The following is a 19,929-nucleotide window of genomic DNA, read 5'->3' as shown; positions in this document are numbered from 1 at the left end:
GCAAATTTGTGTTAAACGATATTGTTTTTCATGTATAAAAAGTACATAAAAATTGATGTGTTGAGTCATTATTTTTTTAAATCCTGAGTTCATGTACGTTTGATAATTAAAATATTACATACAATATTACAGAACATATCTGTTTATCAAACATATTATATAAATATCAATATTTTAATAAAAATCATGCAAAATCACGTTTATTAAAACTTTGATGTATAGTGATTATTTATAAAACATGATTCGCAGCACCAGCAAAATAATATAATATGTGCTGAATGAAACATGACTTCAAAAAAACAAGGCTTTGTTCTGTGAAGGACGGTGATTTAAAAAAAACCTTATTGTTTTTGCACTTCACTTGGATAAATATCTTTCTAAACCTTCAATTTAGGTTTCCGATGTCGGAAAGCAACGGTGTGTTGCCGGAATTCATTCCCGGCGAATCAACTTACCCAGGAAAGTATTTCCATATACAGTTGAAGTTTGAAAATATATATTTGCTTAAACAATCCAAAATTCGTTTGGAAACCTAGGTTTAGATACTAACTAATTATCATCAGTTGCTAATAACTAGTTTCTTTTTGTGATGCTTGTCAAGTTGTAAGTTTAACTCTTCTTGCTTTGTTTGTACTTTTCTGCCAAAACAAGACATTTGTATTTTGTCATCTTCTTCTTCCCGGGAATATGATTTTCTTTGATTCCACCATTCCGTTTATAACAACTTATTTGGAATCCCTTTACATTAATTAACTAGACTCGATGTTCGATTAAGTATATAAACACACACACACCCTTTCCATGACTCATCCCGAAGTCGTTTGCTACAGAACAGTTTCTAAGATAAGATAGGTATATTATGTCAATTCACTTTCCAGGATTTAAAAGAAGAAATGCACGAAAGTGTCACTTTGCTGTTAAGGCGGGCTAAAGAATAGTTTGGCTATGATCATTATATGGGTTGCCTTACAGTTCCGTGCAATGAGGAAAACTTCATCAATGTGACCTGTAGTTTGAGTTCATGCAAGTCGTGAAGCTATGAAATGCAGTGTAAATCCCTAGATTTAGTCTTTGATAGCAATTTCGTTCCATGTGTAATTGTTCAAAGTGAGTTTAGGAGATAAACTTGCTGCACTTGTTGCACTTGTATCTGCAACTTCTTATAAATGAGAATGCGCTTAATCAAAACAATGTCCAGTAAGTCATAATTCACTGTGTGAGTAAGTACTTAAATATTTACATAACTTTGTGTGCTAATTGAATTGGTGAACCTGTCATATTCACTTGTGGTAATGCTTTGCATTATTTGAAATCTGTAGTTCACCTATTAACCTTTCAAACAGTATAGTAGTACCTGGAACAAGAGTTATGGTTTTGCAGTATACACATTAGAAGAAAGTTTTTTCCACAACAGAGTAATGAAAGTCAAGCAAAGAAAACTGGGAAGTATGTTATATTTAGAATAACTACTGATTCTAATGAGTATACCCAATCTTGTAGTTCATTGTGACGCAAGGGAACAAATGATCAGTTCTTGGCAAGAACAATAGGGTATAATATTCACCTTGAACGATTTAAAATAATCAAATTCCTATGCTATACTAGCAAACTCATGTTACATCTTTTTCCTAGGTATGCTTGGACACATTTGGGGCTATCTGGAGGGAAGCGCCTCTACTTGATCAAGAGAAGAATGACCATTGGACCAAATCCCTTTGTCAAGAGACGTAATGTTTATCCCCTCCATTCACATCTGTCTTGAACATTTACGAAAGAGTAGCTATGGTCGACAAAGTTAGTTAATGAACCACAGGATAACTTTCTTGACAATTGAGGTAAGTCATATCTCGAGGCTCAAAGAAAAATTTAAATTGCCAATATGATTCTGTGGTATCTGTGAAGACCTTATGGTCTTTTTAAGAACTTGATTTTAATTTGAAATTTTTGATTTGGGTCACGTTTGGTATTGCTGTTGAATACAACAGTTTTGCATGTAAAATTATTTGGTAAAATTTAAATGTAGCTTTCTTGAAAAGTGCTTTTAAGTCCAAAATTTGCTTTTTTATGAAAGCAGGTCCTCCAAATATATTAAAAATATTACCAAACGGTAATTTGATTTTTGCAAAAATTCTTTTTTCAATAGCGCATTTTTTAGCAAAAGTCTGAAACACTGAAATGACTTCTTTGAAATACAAAAAGAATTTGGATTTGGATTATTTGCAAACACTAAAATCTAAGACATAGTCTTAGGTTGTTTCACCGAGCGTTTTCCCCAGTGCGCGGAGCCCCAACAAGCTTAAATGAAATGAAATTGGGAGAGAATGAAATGAGATTTATACTCTTTTATGGAGGAATGTTTATTCTTTTCATTCTTTATCTCACTAGTCACTACGTTTTCTAAAATCTAAACTACAATTGTCAAGTTTAGGAAAATTTGTTGGTGGTTCCTCAATATGCTTGCTAGAAAGTTATAAATTGTGCTTAGGTGGAAGCTTGTTTTATATCTCTACTGATAGTATCATACCTTTGAAGCAATGCACCAAAAACATTTATAAAGGAAAAAAGATGTAGTATACATAATTTTTAAAAAAATTACAACTCTTAAATACGATAGTAAAGGTGTATCTACTCTGTGTACTTCAGGATGGTAGCTATTGTGAACCGATATTGGAAGTTGAGTAAACACGTAACTAGTTATTGTTTACTCGGGGGAAAAAAGATTATAGATTTTAATAAGCTACTTCAAAACACAATATGAATTTAAGTTACCAAATGGGAAAGGAATGCTCTATCCTCCATCTTCCTCATTTTTCCGAAAAACTTCATCATTTTCTATTGTTTGTTATTCTTTCCTAAATCCTTTCTTTCTCCTTTATGTATTTCCTGATATTCATTTTATTCTTTCCTTATGCATAAGATAGGCGCAATAATGTCTTCATTTCTTGCTGAGAGAAGAGAAAACAAGAAGTTCGTTTCTTCAAAATAAATGCGTAATGTTTCACTTTACATAATTAAATGGTAATATAAAATTTAGAAAAAATATTCCCAAGGTGTTGGATAATAATAGTACTGCATGTAAGGTACTACATCATGTTGCTTCCCATATCGTATGTGCGCTAACATAACACACTGCAAGCCACTCTGAACATCTTTTACTCTTTCAATGACAAGACCTCATGAAACCAAACTACTTAGTTTCCCTTTATATTAGATATCCTTCTCTTCCATGCCTGAAAACAAAGAAAAAATATATTCTAATTGTATTTGCAATTTAAACATTCAATATAAGTATATAAGTATATAACCTATCCAAGTTAAAATAATTTTTTTGGCTTATGTCATACTTAATTTACATAAAAGAGATATCTGAATGTCAAGTGTATAATATCATTGATAAATGTAAGTTAATAGACACAAGTCTCTTTGGGGTTTATGCAATGCTAAGTTTATGCAATGCTAAGTTTACACAAGCGGAGCAAGAAAAGTAAGCGAGTAAACATACAAGCTTGCAGAATTAAGCCTAAGGGAGGGTTATTAAATAAATCTAGAGATTGAACATGGTATATGCAGATGTTATACTTTAGTTTAGTCAATAATATGACGGGCGATGTACCATAACACTTTAGCTTATGAGTAATATAATATTTATTAGGATATAACATGTTTAGTGATTTGATCGAATAGATAAAATACTCAGAATATCGTTACTGTCAATTTGAACCATACTAGATAGAGTATAGGATTATTTGAATTATTTATTAAACCTTTTTAAATGAATCTCCTAGTTTCATATATGAATTTATGATACAAACTTGAGTTCTTAAGAATAAAAGGGACGTCCCATCCATGTGTTTACAAATGGATTGGGAACGTAGATTAGGCAATATCTAAAGTAGCGGTAAAGGGTAAGATAAGTGGGTAAAGTGGTGGGACATGTTAAGATTTAATTAATTGATTAGAAAGATAGTGGGGGTTCGTGGGAAGTAGTGGGTCCATTTGAATTTCAAACTATTTAAACTATACAATTTTTAGAAAGTTTTGAATTGTAGGGAATTGGTTGGGCATCCTTTGATGAAAATTGTTAACAATCCAAAGGAACAAAAGGAGTATATAACAATATTTACATATTAATAATATATTATGTCAAATTTTACCGCACTCGGATCCCCTCTTTTTTTGTCAAATCATCGTACCTCCGTACTATCCACACCGAATACTTGTATCATCGCTTTTCTAGTACTCAACCTTTTAAACTTCTGGTGTGCTTTCTCAATAGATCAATAATCACAAGATTCTTTTTGACTAAACTTTTACCTTCAATTTCAATGACGCCAAGAGGATGTTCCTTAATAGTTCTTCCGATAATATTTATATTTAAAATTAAAAATTACTTTCGGTCAATTTTTTTTTATCTTGTTTACTAATTTTATTATATGAATATGCCTATTATTTTTGGGAAAAGGAAGCATATATTAATAGAATCTTTGCATCTTAATTATATTACAATAATCTCATTATAGTTATTGTGTAATCTTGTGAACTTAATTTATTCAGTCATTATGCCTATTCCATTCTTTTTAGGAAAAAATTCATATCTTAATTGAATCTTTGATTCTTATTTTTAATACAATAATGTCATTATTGTAAATTGATTGCCGAAGAAAAAGAAAAATTGTTCGTAGCAACTATTATTTTCTTAAATAATGAAATGACATTTTTTCTTTCTAATTTTGGGTTAAGACCGTTTATACCTCATAAACAGTAAGCTCACTCGTTGAATGAATCCAAAACTTTTAACTAAAAAACTTTCTACCTCAAATCAAAGCCCCAACCCCCAACCTACATCCCTTCACTTTTTTTATATTTATTTGCTTTTTTCTTCTTTTTATTTTATAATAAACAATTTGCTTTCTTCTTTAACTAGAAATATCTCAAACTGTCTCGTTAAACCATTCAATGTTTTTATATCCTTAATCGCTATCAATTAGGCTGCCTTCACTAGGTAGACATCCTTAATAGTATCTTGTATAAATTGATCTATCATCAGTATACCTCGACTGTATACCTCGACTAGGTAGACATCAACCTTATGGATGAAATTTTAATAAAAAAATTTGTTTTTCTTTGAAGATACGGTAGATGAATATGCTTACTACAAAATATGCGTAAGCTACACTTTTAATTGTATAATCTTGTGTGCTGATTTTATTATATGAACATGTCTATGCTTTTTAGATAAAGGAGTCAAATATTAATAACATCTTTGCATCTTAATATAATTATAATTATCTCATTACTTTTATTGCATAATCTTGTATACTAATTTTATTTTGTGATTATGCCTATACTTTCTAGGAAAAAGTCACATATCAATAAAATCTTTGCATCTTAATTTTATTCTCATTGTTGGATAATAATGGTTAAAAATATCATTAGCCATTGTCTTTTGAAAAATATAATAATATGGAAATTTGTTATCTAATCTCGGGTTAAGACCATCCATACCTCATAAACAACTAATCTCTCTCTTTATACGACTCAAAAACTCTAAACCTCAAAATTATCTTATTCCTCTACCCAAAGCCCTGTCCAGCATCCCTTCATTCTTGTTAGCTTTCTTCTCTAAGACCTCAAATTGTTGCCTTAAAACGTCCATTTCCTTCCAGATCTGTTCTCAATTGCCATCAGTTAGGCTACCTCGACAACTACAATTGAAAAATATAATTCGGTGTTGTACAGATCTCGCGTTCATCAATCGCAACTTCAATTAGGTACGCTTTAGCCTTATGCATAAAACTTAATTCTTTTTTGTAATGTATTTGATGAATATTTGTATTATAAACAGTGGATGCACATTTAAAGATGCACTGGTTGAGCTACACATTTTGTTTGTGTGGATTATGACTTTTTTAGGACTTTTTTTTCTTCTAATTATGCGTACTTGATGGGCATTAAGTTCCAGATCTCTAAAGCATTAGTAATTTAGGAGTCGCTGCAGTTCTGTAATAGGTAATTAGGTCATTCTTCTCTAAATTCTTTAGGAATTGAGTATTAATGGTATACAGGTGCCCCATTTATTTCTCTCATTTGATATATAGATTTCGTATTGAATATTAAATTAGGGAATAAAATTTTGCTAGAGTCAAGTTTAGCATCTTTAATTTATGAGTTTTGCTATTAATAAACATTTAACCTCGTTTATGTGAAATTAAGTGTGCATTTTATTTCCGGTCTGTTTATTGTTTCATTCTTTATTATATTTTAACAGTTTTCTCCTTTTCAGTTTATCATCTCGAGCATAGAATACCCTGAAAGGTGCCATATTGCGTATCTTGAACTTGTTGTCACCTAGCCCAATGCAATTCTAGTGTTTAAAATGACATATCTCCTGCATTTAATTGTTAAGCAGCTATGTACTTATTCATTTTGTTAATCTTTCTGAGACCTGTAAATATGTAATCCATCTTTGGTATGTCACTGTGATTGACATAGGTCTGTTAGAGTCTCTCGAGCTTTTTTTGCGGCAAAGGCCTGCTAGATGTGTTTGTTTTTTGCCCGATTTGGATAGTAATCTATGATTTGCTCACCAATTATATCATAACTATATGATTCCTTACCTTTTTCTTGTCTGTCTGTCATTAGGATGTCAGGAAACACTCATGTCTATAAAGCTTGGACAGAGAAAAGAATCTCTGAGGACAAGGGAAAGCGGGTACTCCACTATTACCTGCTGTCTACTTCTACGAGTCCATTGCTGGCTGTTGTCGGCACTGAGACGAATGACCGGCATTATAGATATGCGGTGTCTGAAAAGTATATAGAGGTCTTCGGGTCCAGCGAAGACATTAACATTCGAACAACCTGGACAAACCGGACGGTGGTGAAGGAGTGGCTCCAGTCGCTGGTGAGAAGATAATTACTCCTGCTTTAATGTGATGAAAACCAATTGTTTGGGCACCATCTTATCATGAATATTAGGTTCAGAATAAAAAATATTAACATCATACATCCTGCTAATCACAAGCTCTTAAATATGGCCTCGAATTATTTTTTAAGTGAAAAAATAAAAGAAGGAAAGATGTTCCTCTAGCTAAAAGCTCTTCAATAAAATGGATAAAGATAAGCCTAGCAGTTTAGAAACTCTCCGTCTTCATTAAATTTGTAGATTTTCTCTTCGTCAGCAACCAATTCCTTCCCTTCCCGTTGCTACTAAATATAGTAAGATAAATCCTCTTCTAGGCTCTAAATAGCACATCAAACCTATTGCTTCAGTGGTTCAATCATGTATCCTATATATCTTGACCTTTTTGAAAGAAAAATACTGAGAAATGAGTTGCCTCATTATCAGGTTTGTGCATATTCTACTTTTAATCGATTATCCTTATATTTGTTGGATGTAAATTTTAATGATGTAATGAGTCTGAGATTGTACCTTCCAGTTCATTTTTTTGATGTCTACTGTAGTTTAGTCTTAAGAGGTCACAACATGCACAACAAGTTTACATCACTAATCCTGCTCATGTTTTTTGATAATTGTAGAAGTTGTCGTGATTTTAGGTTTTGGGTGTCATAGCTTCCTAAGTCTATTGGGGTTTTTTCTTTTGGATGCTTATATAAATTCTTTTGTACTGGAATTTGTAGATAAATATTATGTTTATCTGGTGGGGAGGGTTTAATTGATACAACCAAATATATTTCTGTAGTCTGTGTTATTGTTAAATGTTGAGTATTGTTTAGTTATTATGTTATTATTACTTGAATAATGTAAGTAACTATATTACTTATGAGAAATTGACCTAAATACCATCTTTTGAACAAATTGGCGAAAATACTAAAGATGGGGAAGGAGGCCCTTTTTTCCACATTAAAACATATTTTTAGAATGTGCGTAGAGTGCAAATTTTTTTGAACCTCTTGCACAATGTGCTAGAGGAGTAACGCATCTCCAGAACGTGCATCAGCTGATTGTCTGAAGATTTGTTACTCATGCAATGCTCGGAGGTTTAGTATTCTTTCATGCATTTCCTCTCTACTGTCTGAAAGATTTTGTCCAAATAACAATAAGTACGTAATATTTCCATGTATTTAATCTGGAAATCTAGTACTGTTTCTTCCTCCTAATATGTTGATTATAATTTTTCATGTATTTGGTGCTAATTGAGGTAACTTATAATGGTGCAGTGATTGGGTCTAAGATTAAGTTATCTTCTATGATATTTATATCTCATTTATGGTTTAGCATAGTACAATAAGAAGGGTCCATTTAAAGTATCCTCCTTGCAAATTTATAAATATTTCTCCTGTAATTGACCTAGCCGTTTTATTACTTCATACTGTGGAGAGTTTCTCTGTTAATATGTTTTCTCTGTACAGATCAAGAGACTTCCTGATCCTTAGATCTCCACAATGTTCCAACACAAGAAGGTAATGGCAGTATAATTGTGATAGCAACGACTGACCCAAGTGGTGTACAAAAATCAAGTTCCTGATTCTTCATCAAAAAGATTCAAAAGCATCAAGGGACTGGGCTGATGATACATGGGTTCCGATCAAGTCACATCCTGACATTGCCTCCTTTTTGTGTTCATATTTTTTATTTAAAGGGTCAGATTATGTAGATGTTACAAACATAAACAGTAGCAGCTTTATTGGCAAATCAACTCTACTCTCCAGCTAGATAAAGATTACATCTTGCATCCATTTTTAATTTACTTCTTTTTATCTTAATCATACATAAATGACAATGTATCAGGATTCAGAGCATATAATTTGCCCAGTTTTACTCCATTATTATAAGGTCTGATGACATTAAGAGCTCCTAAATAGGTTTGCATTTAAGTTCATAAGTTGTTCTACGTGCTGTCATATAATTCCTGTTTCAATGTTTCTGTTGCTTTGTTTGTCACATGTTATATGTTAACTTGCTTCGGAGAGAGTAGTTATAACAATATTAAGCAATCAAGAATTGAAACAATGACTTTTTTTAAAGAACATAAACTTTCAAATAATTTAATAATTATACAACAATAGACTACTAGAACAGATGAAAAATAATATTATAGCAAACTACACTAACTTTGTTTAAAACTGTAACTTTCAAATTTACAATAATTTATTTAATGAAACTAATAAGTATAGCACGAGTCTTCACCTATCATAAATAATAATACAATTTTTTGTTTTTTATTGTATTCGAACCTAGAAACTAGCTATTATTTTAATAATAATATTTAATTATGCAAATCATTTGACATCATTTGACAATGAAGATCCCATTGTTGTAATTTAGTACAGATACATAATAGATATACACATTTGACAACACAACTTGTAAAAGAAACGTCACAAATTCTTACACATTTCTATATATCAAAGGGCAGATAACATGTACAAGCTTTGTATGAAAAAGCTTGTATGTGACCAGAAAATTTTCTATCCGGAAATGTGAGTTTTGTTTCAAGTACTAAACATGCTCCTGATTTTTGACTTGTATAATATTTGAATCTGCGAGCAAAAAAAAATCTATAAAAAAATGCGAGATTTGTTTCAATAAGTACCAAAACATGCTCCTCACACTACTAACAAGTCACAATCTTGCATGACTAAGATTTTTCATCAATTTTCTTATGGGAGGCCAAATAATTTTCCATCCCGCCATTTAAGGTCCAGTTCAAGAGGCACCAAAGCTGCAGCCAACATGCTCCTGAGTAATGATGCTTAAACGATCTTGCATGACTTCTAATGATTGGTAAGGTGGAAAAGACAAATGATAGAAGCATGTTTGAGATGACGGAAGGAGATTGCAACTCTCGTTTCTCTTGTGGATGGAAAGTCGAGAGGTTAATCCGCGAAAACCTTCTACAGGAAGATACTTCAGTGACGTCCAAAAGAAGAGTAAAGCTTTTCTCTGCTCCGATGACATACTCCCGACAGTCTGCAATTGAGATGGATATTTCTACAGTAAGAATTAATAAACATAACGATTCTCTTGCCAGACAGACGACAGTAGGTGCTTCAGACACTAAGAAGCTCCAGATCTAAAAAAAAATTCACAGTAATTGTTTGCAGTATTCAAGTAAACAACACTTCCTCTAATTTCAGGAGTAATTGAATTCAACAACCATGATACAACCATATCATTGCAACGTTTCCACATAGCATAAAGAATAGAAGTTTGTTCAGGGATCCATCAATAAATCCTAGCTTGAGCTTAGCAGATAACGCAAGAGTAATTGCACGACTCCATTGCGGATAATTGTGTTCAGTAAGGAGTTGAGAGACAATAGTCATACCTGGATTATCACCATTATGTAAGAAAAATGGATGATTCACATCAATAACTGTGGAAACAGACGTTGTTGAAGATGTTGAAGAGGACGCCGTTGAAGCTGATGAGTTCGTCATGTTCGTCGGAACAAATGAAGCAGTGTGAATGATATTAGCTCACAAATCCTAGTTTGTTCAATGTGGATTTTTACTCACAAATTTAATTCTAATGGTGTTTTTGAGAGGCATAAAGCCCGTCTTGTAGGTGATGGTAAAACACAACAGGTTGGTGTCGATTGTGGGGATACTTTTAGTCCGGTTGTTAAACCGGCTACTATTCGGACAGTCCTCAGCATATCTCTTTCGAAGTCATGGCCAATTCATCAATTAGATGTCAAGAACGCTTTTCTTCATGGTGAGCTTCAAGAAACTGTGTACATGCATCAACCATTGGGATATAGGGATCGTACTCATCCAGACTATGTTTTACGGAAGTCTATCTATGGACTTAAACAGACATCACGGACTTGGTATAAGCGTTTTGCTGATTATGTCCTATCTCTTGGATTCACTAATAGCCGCTGTGACACTTCCTTATTTATTTACAAAACAGGGTCCGATATGGCGTATCTTTTGGTATATGTCGACGACATTATTCTTACTGCTTCTTCACATGCTCTCCGGCGTTCAATTATAGCTAGCCTCAGTTCCGAGTTTGCAATGAAGGATCTTGGCCCCTTACATTATTTTTTGGGTATAGCAGTCACTCGGCATAAGGGTGGTCTGTTTCTTTCTCAACGCAAATATGCTGAAGAAATCATTGAACGAGCAGGAATGGCATCATGTAAACCCTCAGCTACTCCAGTTGACACCAAGTCCAAAGTTAGTGCCACATCTGGTACTCCCGTTACTGATCCTACTCGTTATCGGAGTCTTGCCGGGGCTCTACAGTATCTTACTATTACACGGCCGGACATATCTTATGCCGTCCAACAGATTTGTCTTCACATGCATGATCCGCGGACGGATCATATGTCTGCTCTCAAGCGTATCATTCGCTATGTACAAGGTACTTTAGACCAAGGCTTGCATTTATATCCATCATCTCTTTCATCTCTGATTTCTTACACTGATGCGGATTGGGGTGGGTGTCCTGATACAAGGCGCTCTACATCAGGTTACTGTGTTTTTTTAGGGGACAATTTATTATCTTGGTCCTCCAAACGACAGCCTACACTTTCTTTATCTAGTGCCGAGGCCGAGTACTGTGGCGTGGCCAAAGTCGTATCAGAATCATGCTGGCTTCGAAATCTTCTTCTCGAATTGCATTATCCACTACAAAAGGCTACATTAGTATATTGTGATAATGTGAGTGCCATTTATTTGTCGGGTAATCCTGTTCAACACCAGCGTACCAAGCATATAGAAATGGATATTCATTTTGTTCGAGAGAAGGTTGCGCGTGGGCAAGTTCATGTTTTACATGTTCCATCCCGGTATCAAATAGCCGATATCTTTACAAAGGGGCTGCCCCGGGTATTGTTTAAGGAATTTCGGGACAGTCTCAGCGTTGGAAAGCCTCCTGCTTCGACTGCGGGGGAGTGTTAAATATAGAATATATTTTGTAGATAATTGTTAATTGATTGGTGTAGATTTAGTCATCTATATCTATGCCTACAATCTCTCCCTGTACATGGTTGTTAGGTAATTAGTTTCCTGTAAAGTAGGAGATGATAGTGCTGATGTATGTTGTATATATTGTTACTTTGATTAATGAGAAAGGGGACGGATGAATTCTTTCAATTTAGAAACTGTATTTTGCTTTTTACATTTCCATGAAACCAAAGCATTACCCAACATCACACAATAACCAGTTAATGAACACCGGGTGTTGACACAACCCCCCCAATCTGCATCACAGTAGGCACGAGGAACCAGGTCATTGTTAGAGGGAAATAAAAGACCCTGACCAGGAGATTGCTTAAGTAGCGAACAATCCGTAAGGCAGCATCTAGATGATCTTGTAAAGGAGAGGCAATGAACTGCGCTAAGATATGCACGGCATAACTGATATCAGGACGGGTGATAGTTAAGTAGATAAGACAACCAACCAAACGTCGAAACACTTTAACATCAGCAGCCACTAGCGAAGACGATGTAGATTTTTGTAAATTGTGATTTTGTTCGATTGGAATCAACGAGGGTTTAGCAGCTTCAAGTCCAGTGTCCTTAAGAATGTCCGGACAATATTTTCGCTGATGTAAGTATATACCAGAGTCAGACCTTGTAATTTCCAACCCAAAAAAGTAGTGCATATGCCCCAGATCTTTAATATTAAACTTTGTTTTAAGAAAAGCCTGCACTTGAGCAATAAGAGTAGGAGATGACCCAGTAATCATGAGATCATCCACATATACCAATACAACAACAAAATGACCCTCTTTGTGAATTGTAAACAGACTATGATCAACAGGACACTGATTTAAACCAAAGCCAGCAAGAGCATTAGCAAGTTTTAAATACCAAGTACGAGGAGACTGTTTAAGTCCATAAATCGACTTAATGAGTTTGCACACCCATGGAACAGAAGCAGCAGCTGGAAAAGAATTACCAGTTAACTGAGATAGACCAGGAGGCAAACGCATATAAACAACTTCTTGAAGATCACCATGAAGAAACGCATTGGTGACGTCCATTTGATGAAGAGGCCAATTATAAGCAGCAGCAAACGCTAATAGAATACGGACATTGGTCATTTTAACCACGGGGGCAAACGTCTCAAAGTAATCGAGACCTTCAGTTTGCGTGAATCCTTTGGCTACAAGACGAGCCTTATATCTCTCCACTTCACCACTTGCTTTATATTTAATTTTATAAAGCCACTTACAATCAACAATATTAGTGTTGGCAGGCATAGGAACTATCCCCCAAGTTTTATTGGATTCCAACGCCAAAATCTCCTCTCGCATTGCTTGACACCAAACAGGGTACTTAACAGCTTAAGCATAAGTATAAGGAGTAGGCACATTAGCTGTAGCAGTAAGAAAACTGGCATAATGAGGTCGAAACACATGATACGACAAGTAATTTTGTAATGGATATGTAACAACATGAGCAGTTTTATCCGAAGAAGAAAGAAAAAATGGAAGACCTGTATAATCACCAAACTTGGCAGGAATAGTGCGATGTCGAGTGGGACGACCATATGGAATAATAGTGGAAGAGTTATCTGGTGAAGATGCAACTGTAGGTAACTCCTCTGTTATAGACGGTATAGGAACCACCACATGATCTGTAGATGCAGATCCATAATTACCAGCATCAACAGGGGTAATAACTGCAGAAGGCGAAGCAGACAAATCCAAGAATGGAAAACTATGTTCCACAATTAAACATCCCTGGAAACGAAAGTTTTCCTGGTTTGCATCTCCATAACCCGATAACCTTTCTTACCAAATGGGTAGCCAATAAAAACACAAGTAACTGCTTTAGGAGCTAACTTGTCTTTAGGACCAGCAACTTGAGTCATGTAACTCAAACAACCGAAAACCTTAAGCTCATCATATTTAGGAGGCTTTTTGAACAACACTTCATATGAAGACTTAAAATCTAAAAGCTTTGAAGGAGTACGATTAATTAAATGAGCTAAAGTTAATAAACAATCTCCCCAAAGAGAATCAGGAATGTGAGCTTGAATTTTGAGAGCTCTGGCAACATTCAGGAGATGTTGATGTTTCCTCTCAGCAACCCAATTCTGCTGAGGGGTATATGAACAAGATGTTTGCTGAATAATGCCTAAATTCAGCAGATGAGTACTTAAATCTTTGTTGATAAATTCCATTCCATTATCAGTACGTATAGTCTGAACAGTAACAAGAAACTGTGTTTGCACATAAGCAATAAACTGTTTGATCAACAATGGAACCTGAGTTTTATCAACAATCAAAAACACCCATGTACTTTTAGAAAAATCCTCCACTATAGTCAAGAACATATTACATTTTCCATGAGTACATGTTTTGTACGGCCCCCAAAGGTCACAATGGATTAAGCTAAACAAAGAGCTACTTGTAGAAGTACTAGTAGGAAAGACTAATTTGTTTTGTTTAGCCTGATGACACACACTACAATCTTTAAACAAAGTAGTATCGCACTTAGGAAATATCTCTAAATGAGTAAGAACTGAAGTGGAAGTATGCCCCAATCTTGAATGCCATAACTTGCACTGATCCCCACCAGACTGTTGAACGGACAGAGTAATATATGGGTTAACAGTAGAATCGGACTTTAGATGTCATGGCAGAATCTTGTACAGACCCCCAGAGAGCTCACCAATCTATATCATCCTCTTCTGGGGTTGGGCCTGCATAATGCATTTATTCACAGAGAAACTAACATGATAGTTAAAATGTGCTGTCAGTTTAGGAATGGATATAAGATTGCACCTGAAGTTAGGTACACACAAAACTTGTTGAAGCATAATATCATTGGTCAATTTCACAGATCCACAATGAGTAATAGATGTAATTGTGCCATCAGGTAAGTACAAGCAATCTTGCATTGGTATAGGATCAACTAACAAGTGTAACTGACATGTAATATGATCAGTTGCACCTGAATCTAAAATCCACTCAACAGGTTGAGAAGTATTCAAAGCTTGTAAAGTATGCAAAGAAAAGACAGAGCAAAACACGTTACCTTGTAGTAAAGTAGATGAGTTTCCAGTCAAAGGTGTTGTTGAAACGTGATGACTCTGCCAAGGAGGAAGAGTCTTGAGACTTGCCTGGATTATAGCGGCAATTTGTTGACATTGAGAATCAGTAAAACCAGAAACAGAAACATCAGATGTAGCACCTTGAGTAGCACCTTGTAGGGAAACTTGAGCAGCCTGTTTACCAGAAGCTACAGATGCAGGTCTAGTACTAGAGTTGTAAGAATCGCCAGTAGCAGAACGTGGCTTAGGCTTAGGATGTCCAAATAACCGATGCCACTCCGGATATCCATGAAGACAGAAACATTTCTCTTTAGAATGTCCATTAAGTTGACAGAAATCACAATATAAGAGAGTCTGAGGCTCATTGATAACATTAGGCTTCCGTGTACCAGTAGCAAAATTGTTTCTGAATTTGTTGTTATTAGTCTTAATATGCATTGCAACATTCTCAACAACAGGAGTATGACTATGACACTCCCTCTGCACTTCCTCTTGTAACAACAAAGAGTATGCCTGACTTAAACTAGGTAAAGGCTTCATCATCAGTAATTGCCCCCTCACTGCTGTAAATTGATCTCCGAGTCCCATTAAGAACTGACTCAATTTGTGAATTTGTTCATACAAATCCAGTTTTCCAGAAACATCACATTGACAAGTACTATCCACACAAATACAGCGAGGAATAGGAGACAAATCATCCATTTCATCGATTAGAGATCGAAACTTAGTGAAATAAGTAGTGATAGACATAGAACCTTGAGATAATGACATCAATTCCTTTTTCAATTGAAAAACCCTAGGTAAATTGCTCTGAACAAATCTTACAGCCAAATCATCCCAAATTAGCTTTGCAGTATTCAAGTAAACAACACTTCCTCTAATTTCAGGAGTAATTGAATTCAACAACCATGATACAACCATATCATTGCAACGTTTCCACATAGCATAAAGAGCAGAAGTTTGTTCACGTTTAATAAGAGATCCATCAATAAATCCTAGCTTGAGCTTAGCAGATAACGCAAGAGTAATTGCACGACTCCATTGCGGATAATTGTGTTCAGTAAGGAGTTGAGAGACAATAGTCATACCTGGATTATCACCATTATGTAAGAAAAATGGATGATTCACATCAATAACTGTGGAAACAGATGTTGTTGAAGACGTTGAAGAGGACGCCGTTGAAGCTGATGAGTTCTTCATGTTCGTCGGAATAAATGAAGCAGTGTGAATGATATTAGCTCGAGTTACAGCGGAATAAGAGCGATTATTCATGTGACATGATGTCATTGAAACCCTAGATGATCGAGAAATTGCTTTGATACCATCTCAGAATATATGCATATTGAAGAAGAAAACAGATAACTGTGTATTTTATTGATATAAAAAAAATGTCTATTAAGCTTAAGCTGAGCACCCTCTGTATATATACTAATATGACCTCTACATATAAAGGCTATATCTCTAAACTTGCAACTAACTAACAGCTGTCAAAACTACTCTCCACTACTCTTATTTACCAGCTCACTCTCTTGACTTTCCAGATCAGCTGCTGTTTGACTTGAGTTAGAACTATATACTGTAACAAATAAACATAACGATTCTCTTGCCAGACAGACGACAGTAGGTGCTTCAGACACTAAGAAGCTCCAGATCTAAAAAAAAATCCACAGTAATTGTTTGCAGTATTCAAGTAAACAACACTTCCTCTAATTTCAGGAGTAATTGAATTCAACAACCATGATACAACCATATCATTGCAACGTTTCCACATAGCATAAAGAACAGAAGTTTGTTCAGGGATCCATCAATAAATCCTAGCTTGAGCTTAGCAGATAACGCAAGAGTAATTGCACGACTCCATTGCGGATAATTGTGTTCAGTAAGGAGTTGAGAGACAATAGTCATACCCGGATTATCACCATTATGTAAGAAAAATGGATGATTCACATCAATAACTGTGGAAACAGATGTTGTTGAAGACGTTGAAGAGGACGCCGTTGAAGCTGATGAGTTCGTCATGTTCGTCGGAACAAATGAAGCAGTGTGAATGATATTAGCTCGAGTTACAGCGGAATAAGAGCGATTATTCATGTGACATGATGTCATTGAAACCCTAGATGATCGAGAAATTGCTTTGATACCATCTCATAATATATGCATATTGAAGAACAGATAACTGTGTATTTTATTGATATCAAAAAAATGTCTATTAAGTTTAAGCTGAGCACCCTCTGTATATAAACTAATATGACCTCTACATATAAATGCTATATCTCTAAACTTGCAACTAACTAACAGCTGTCAAAATTACTCTCCACCTACTCTTATTTGTCAGCTCACTCTCTTGACTTTCTAGATCAGCTGCTGTTTGACTTGAGTTAGAACTATATACTGTAACAAATAAACATAACGATTCTCTTGCTAGACAGATGACAGTAGGTGCTTCAGACACTAAGAAGCTCCAGATCTAAAAAAAAATCCACAGTAATTGTTTGCTACCATTAAATCAGTGCTTCGCCGTATGTTGACGATGTTGATGCTTATGAAAAGCTATCCTTTATAATACAATAATTACAGCACCAACGTTTTTTGAACCACAAAACATTTAATATTCTAATTAGTAACACGTAGTCATATCTCATATGCTGTTTAAGAAAACATTTGCACAAATGAAAACATTTGCACATATGAAGTTAACAGCTATGTGGTGCAAGTAGTGCATTGTATGCGCAGAAAGGCCAATAGATGAAACATCGGAGCGGGATGATAGTGCTAACATGTCGTAGCTAAGACAAAAACCTTATAATGGAAAGAGACTTAACACAAACACCTTTTCCTGAAAAGCCTTAAAAAATAAGAGCAAGTACTTTTTCTTCACATACCTGCCAGAACCAGGATATCTGAGGATCAGTCTCCTTGTAGCCATGGTACTCGACGTTAGCTTTCCAATCTTCGACACTTATAGCTTTCTCGCTCCCATATAGCATCCCATCAACATCTTCAATTTCTAAGCATTGGAAGAATGATTTTCGAAGTCTTGCGGAACTTATGATATCATCAAATCCCCGAGTAAACTGAGCTACTTGCTCTGCAACAGAACCAACAAAATAATTTTGAAGAAGAAGATCAACATAAGTTCCTCTATTTTTACTATTCACAACCGTATTTTTCCCATTAGGGCAGAGCTCCACGACGTTCCTCGATCCTAAGTCTTCAGTTTCTACAACAAATGTCAGAGATAAAGCATCTTGATCAACTACCTCAGGATCCATCTCCAATATATTCTTGCAACTATTGTACAATAACGGATCTGCATCACGTACATCTTCTAGAGAAACATTCCTTCCGGCCAATTGTAGAAAAAATACTCTATCAAAGACAATTCCGACCTGTACTTTGTGAGTGAAGGCCAGTGCAATTACCCGGCCAGCAAACTTGAAGTACTCCAAGTGCAATGGATCCACCTTGGACGCTGCAAAATAGATCAAGCCATAAATTTCCAAATTAAAGTATTTATCTGCAGGTACGTCAATGTTTCTGTTCCTTTTTTTCTCACATGTTATATGTTAACTTGCTTCCGAAAGAGTAGTTATAACAATATTAAGCAATCAAGAATTGAAACAATGACCTTTTTAAAGGACATAAACTTACACAAACAAAACTGTCAGATGTTAGATTATATGTACTCAAAACATTGTTATAGCAGATTTTTGTGCATTCCTGATAATTACGAAAAGTATAATGAAAGAAGCACCAAGCTTACCTGAATTGGGAAAGAACCTTCTACGATCATTTGGACAAGCCACAAAGAGGGCATTTTGAGGATCAAAGATGGCTTGACAAACTAAGACAAACCACTCCTTCAGTACACCAGGGCCAGTAGCTTGTTCATCTTTAAACTCTATATATAAACCAGCACGTAGTCTTTTAGCCGCAGCATGTGCAATGTACGCAAAAGACTGTGCTAACAACTGTGATCTTTCAATAAACATCTCTAGGAGGAGCTCACCATCCTTAACCTTAATTTCTGGAAGCAACATCATTGCCAAATGCCTTCTGCACTCAAAATTTGTCACCTCCTTATGCTCAGAAATCCATCCATAATCATCAGTCCTCCTAGCATGCTTGATAATTAAGTAGCAGAAAGAAAGCTTCCTATCCCTTATGATTGTCCATAATTTTGTTCCTAAGCCTGGAAAGACCTTAGAAATATTATTTAGTTCCATTAAGATAGCAAGATATTGGTAGCACCCAAGAGTTTCAGTTTCCGTTTGCAATAATACCTCCAATATTCTGAGACATATATGTATCCTCTCCAACAATTTGCCAAAAATATCATCAAGGTCTTTATATTCTTCCTTGGACAAAGAAATTTCATAACGACCATTTTCGGAAGGCTTTAAGAACTTAACCCTTAAAAATATCTCTTCCTTGATATATTTTTGTATAGGAATCATAAAGTTTTTAAAAGAAAGGACATCACTCATCAAAGGAAGATCAAAGGTATTTGGTTTTAGACCAGCATGCATATTTGCATTTATTCCAGCAGCAGCCTCACCAACAAAAGCTACTATATCTTTTAAGGTAACAACTAGATTCGACCCTCTCCTAATTTTAAAATTCCCTATCATATTACTAAGATGACTTCGGCACATTACATATGTATCATCCTGGAATAATGGCCTACAACGCAGTGTTTTACAAATCACTTGTGGTAATGCTTTGCCTTATTCAAGGAATACCCTGAATTATGCCATTGTGTGCATACCTTGAACTTATTGTGACTCAAGGTAAGCGCTTATTCCATCTACCCCCTTCCCCCCGATTAAAATGACATATCTGCTGCATAGAATGGTTAAGCGACTAAAAGCCAGGTTTGTTAATTTGTAATTCGTCATACCAATGGTCAACTGTCCGGTTAACATATATCTGTTGGAGTCCCTCTAGAT

At 35.1% G+C, this 19,929-nt stretch overlaps 1 protein-coding gene and 1 long non-coding RNA gene across 3 annotated transcripts; one reads left to right on the top strand and one right to left on the bottom strand.

The window, feature by feature from the left end:
* Positions 1 to 275: 275 nt before the first annotated feature.
* On the top strand, positions 276 to 8,787 carry LOC141671308 (uncharacterized). 2 transcript variants are annotated; one of them, XR_012555050.1, is made up of 5 exons: positions 276 to 1,551; positions 1,633 to 1,835; positions 5,667 to 5,771; positions 6,643 to 6,904; positions 8,374 to 8,787. It is a non-coding gene; the product is annotated as an uncharacterized LOC141671308 (long non-coding RNA). The 2 variants fall into 2 exon arrangements; XR_012555047.1 differs by lacking the exon at positions 5,667 to 5,771 and having other exon boundaries at positions 284 to 1,551.
* Positions 8,788 to 9,670: 883 nt separating this feature from the next.
* Positions 9,671 to 19,611, bottom strand: LOC141711618 (E3 ubiquitin-protein ligase UPL5-like). Its single transcript, XM_074514197.1, has 3 exons — positions 18,744 to 19,611; positions 17,863 to 18,452; positions 9,671 to 9,934 (listed from the first exon to the last, which is right to left on the bottom strand). The coding sequence occupies exons 1-3, from the start codon at positions 19,609 to 19,611 to the stop codon at positions 9,671 to 9,673; spliced, it is 1,722 nt and encodes a 573-aa protein (XP_074370298.1).
* Between the last annotated feature and the right edge of the window lie 318 nt (positions 19,612 to 19,929).

The sequence above is a fragment of the Apium graveolens genome, chromosome 1 (assembly GCF_009905375.1).
Source record: "Apium graveolens cultivar Ventura chromosome 1, ASM990537v1, whole genome shotgun sequence".
NCBI classification, from domain to species: Eukaryota; Viridiplantae; Streptophyta; class Magnoliopsida; order Apiales; family Apiaceae; genus Apium; species Apium graveolens.
This window is presented reverse-complemented; position numbering and strand designations above follow the sequence as displayed.

Bases quoted from the DNA above. Each gene is read 5' to 3' on its own strand.
- LOC141711618 (XM_074514197.1), bottom strand. From the start codon at position 19,611: ATGATAGGGAATTTTAAAATTAGGAGAGGGTCGAATCTAGTTGTTACC. The intron at 18,453-18,743 runs GTAAGCTTGGTG...TCTATTTTGCAG, and splicing joins AAGGTTCTTTCCCAATTCAG to CGTCCAAGGTGGATCCATTG. The intron at 9,935-17,862 runs GTATGTGAAGAA...TCTCAATTGCAG, and splicing joins AGATATCCTGGTTCTGGCAG to ACTGTCGGGAGTATGTCATC.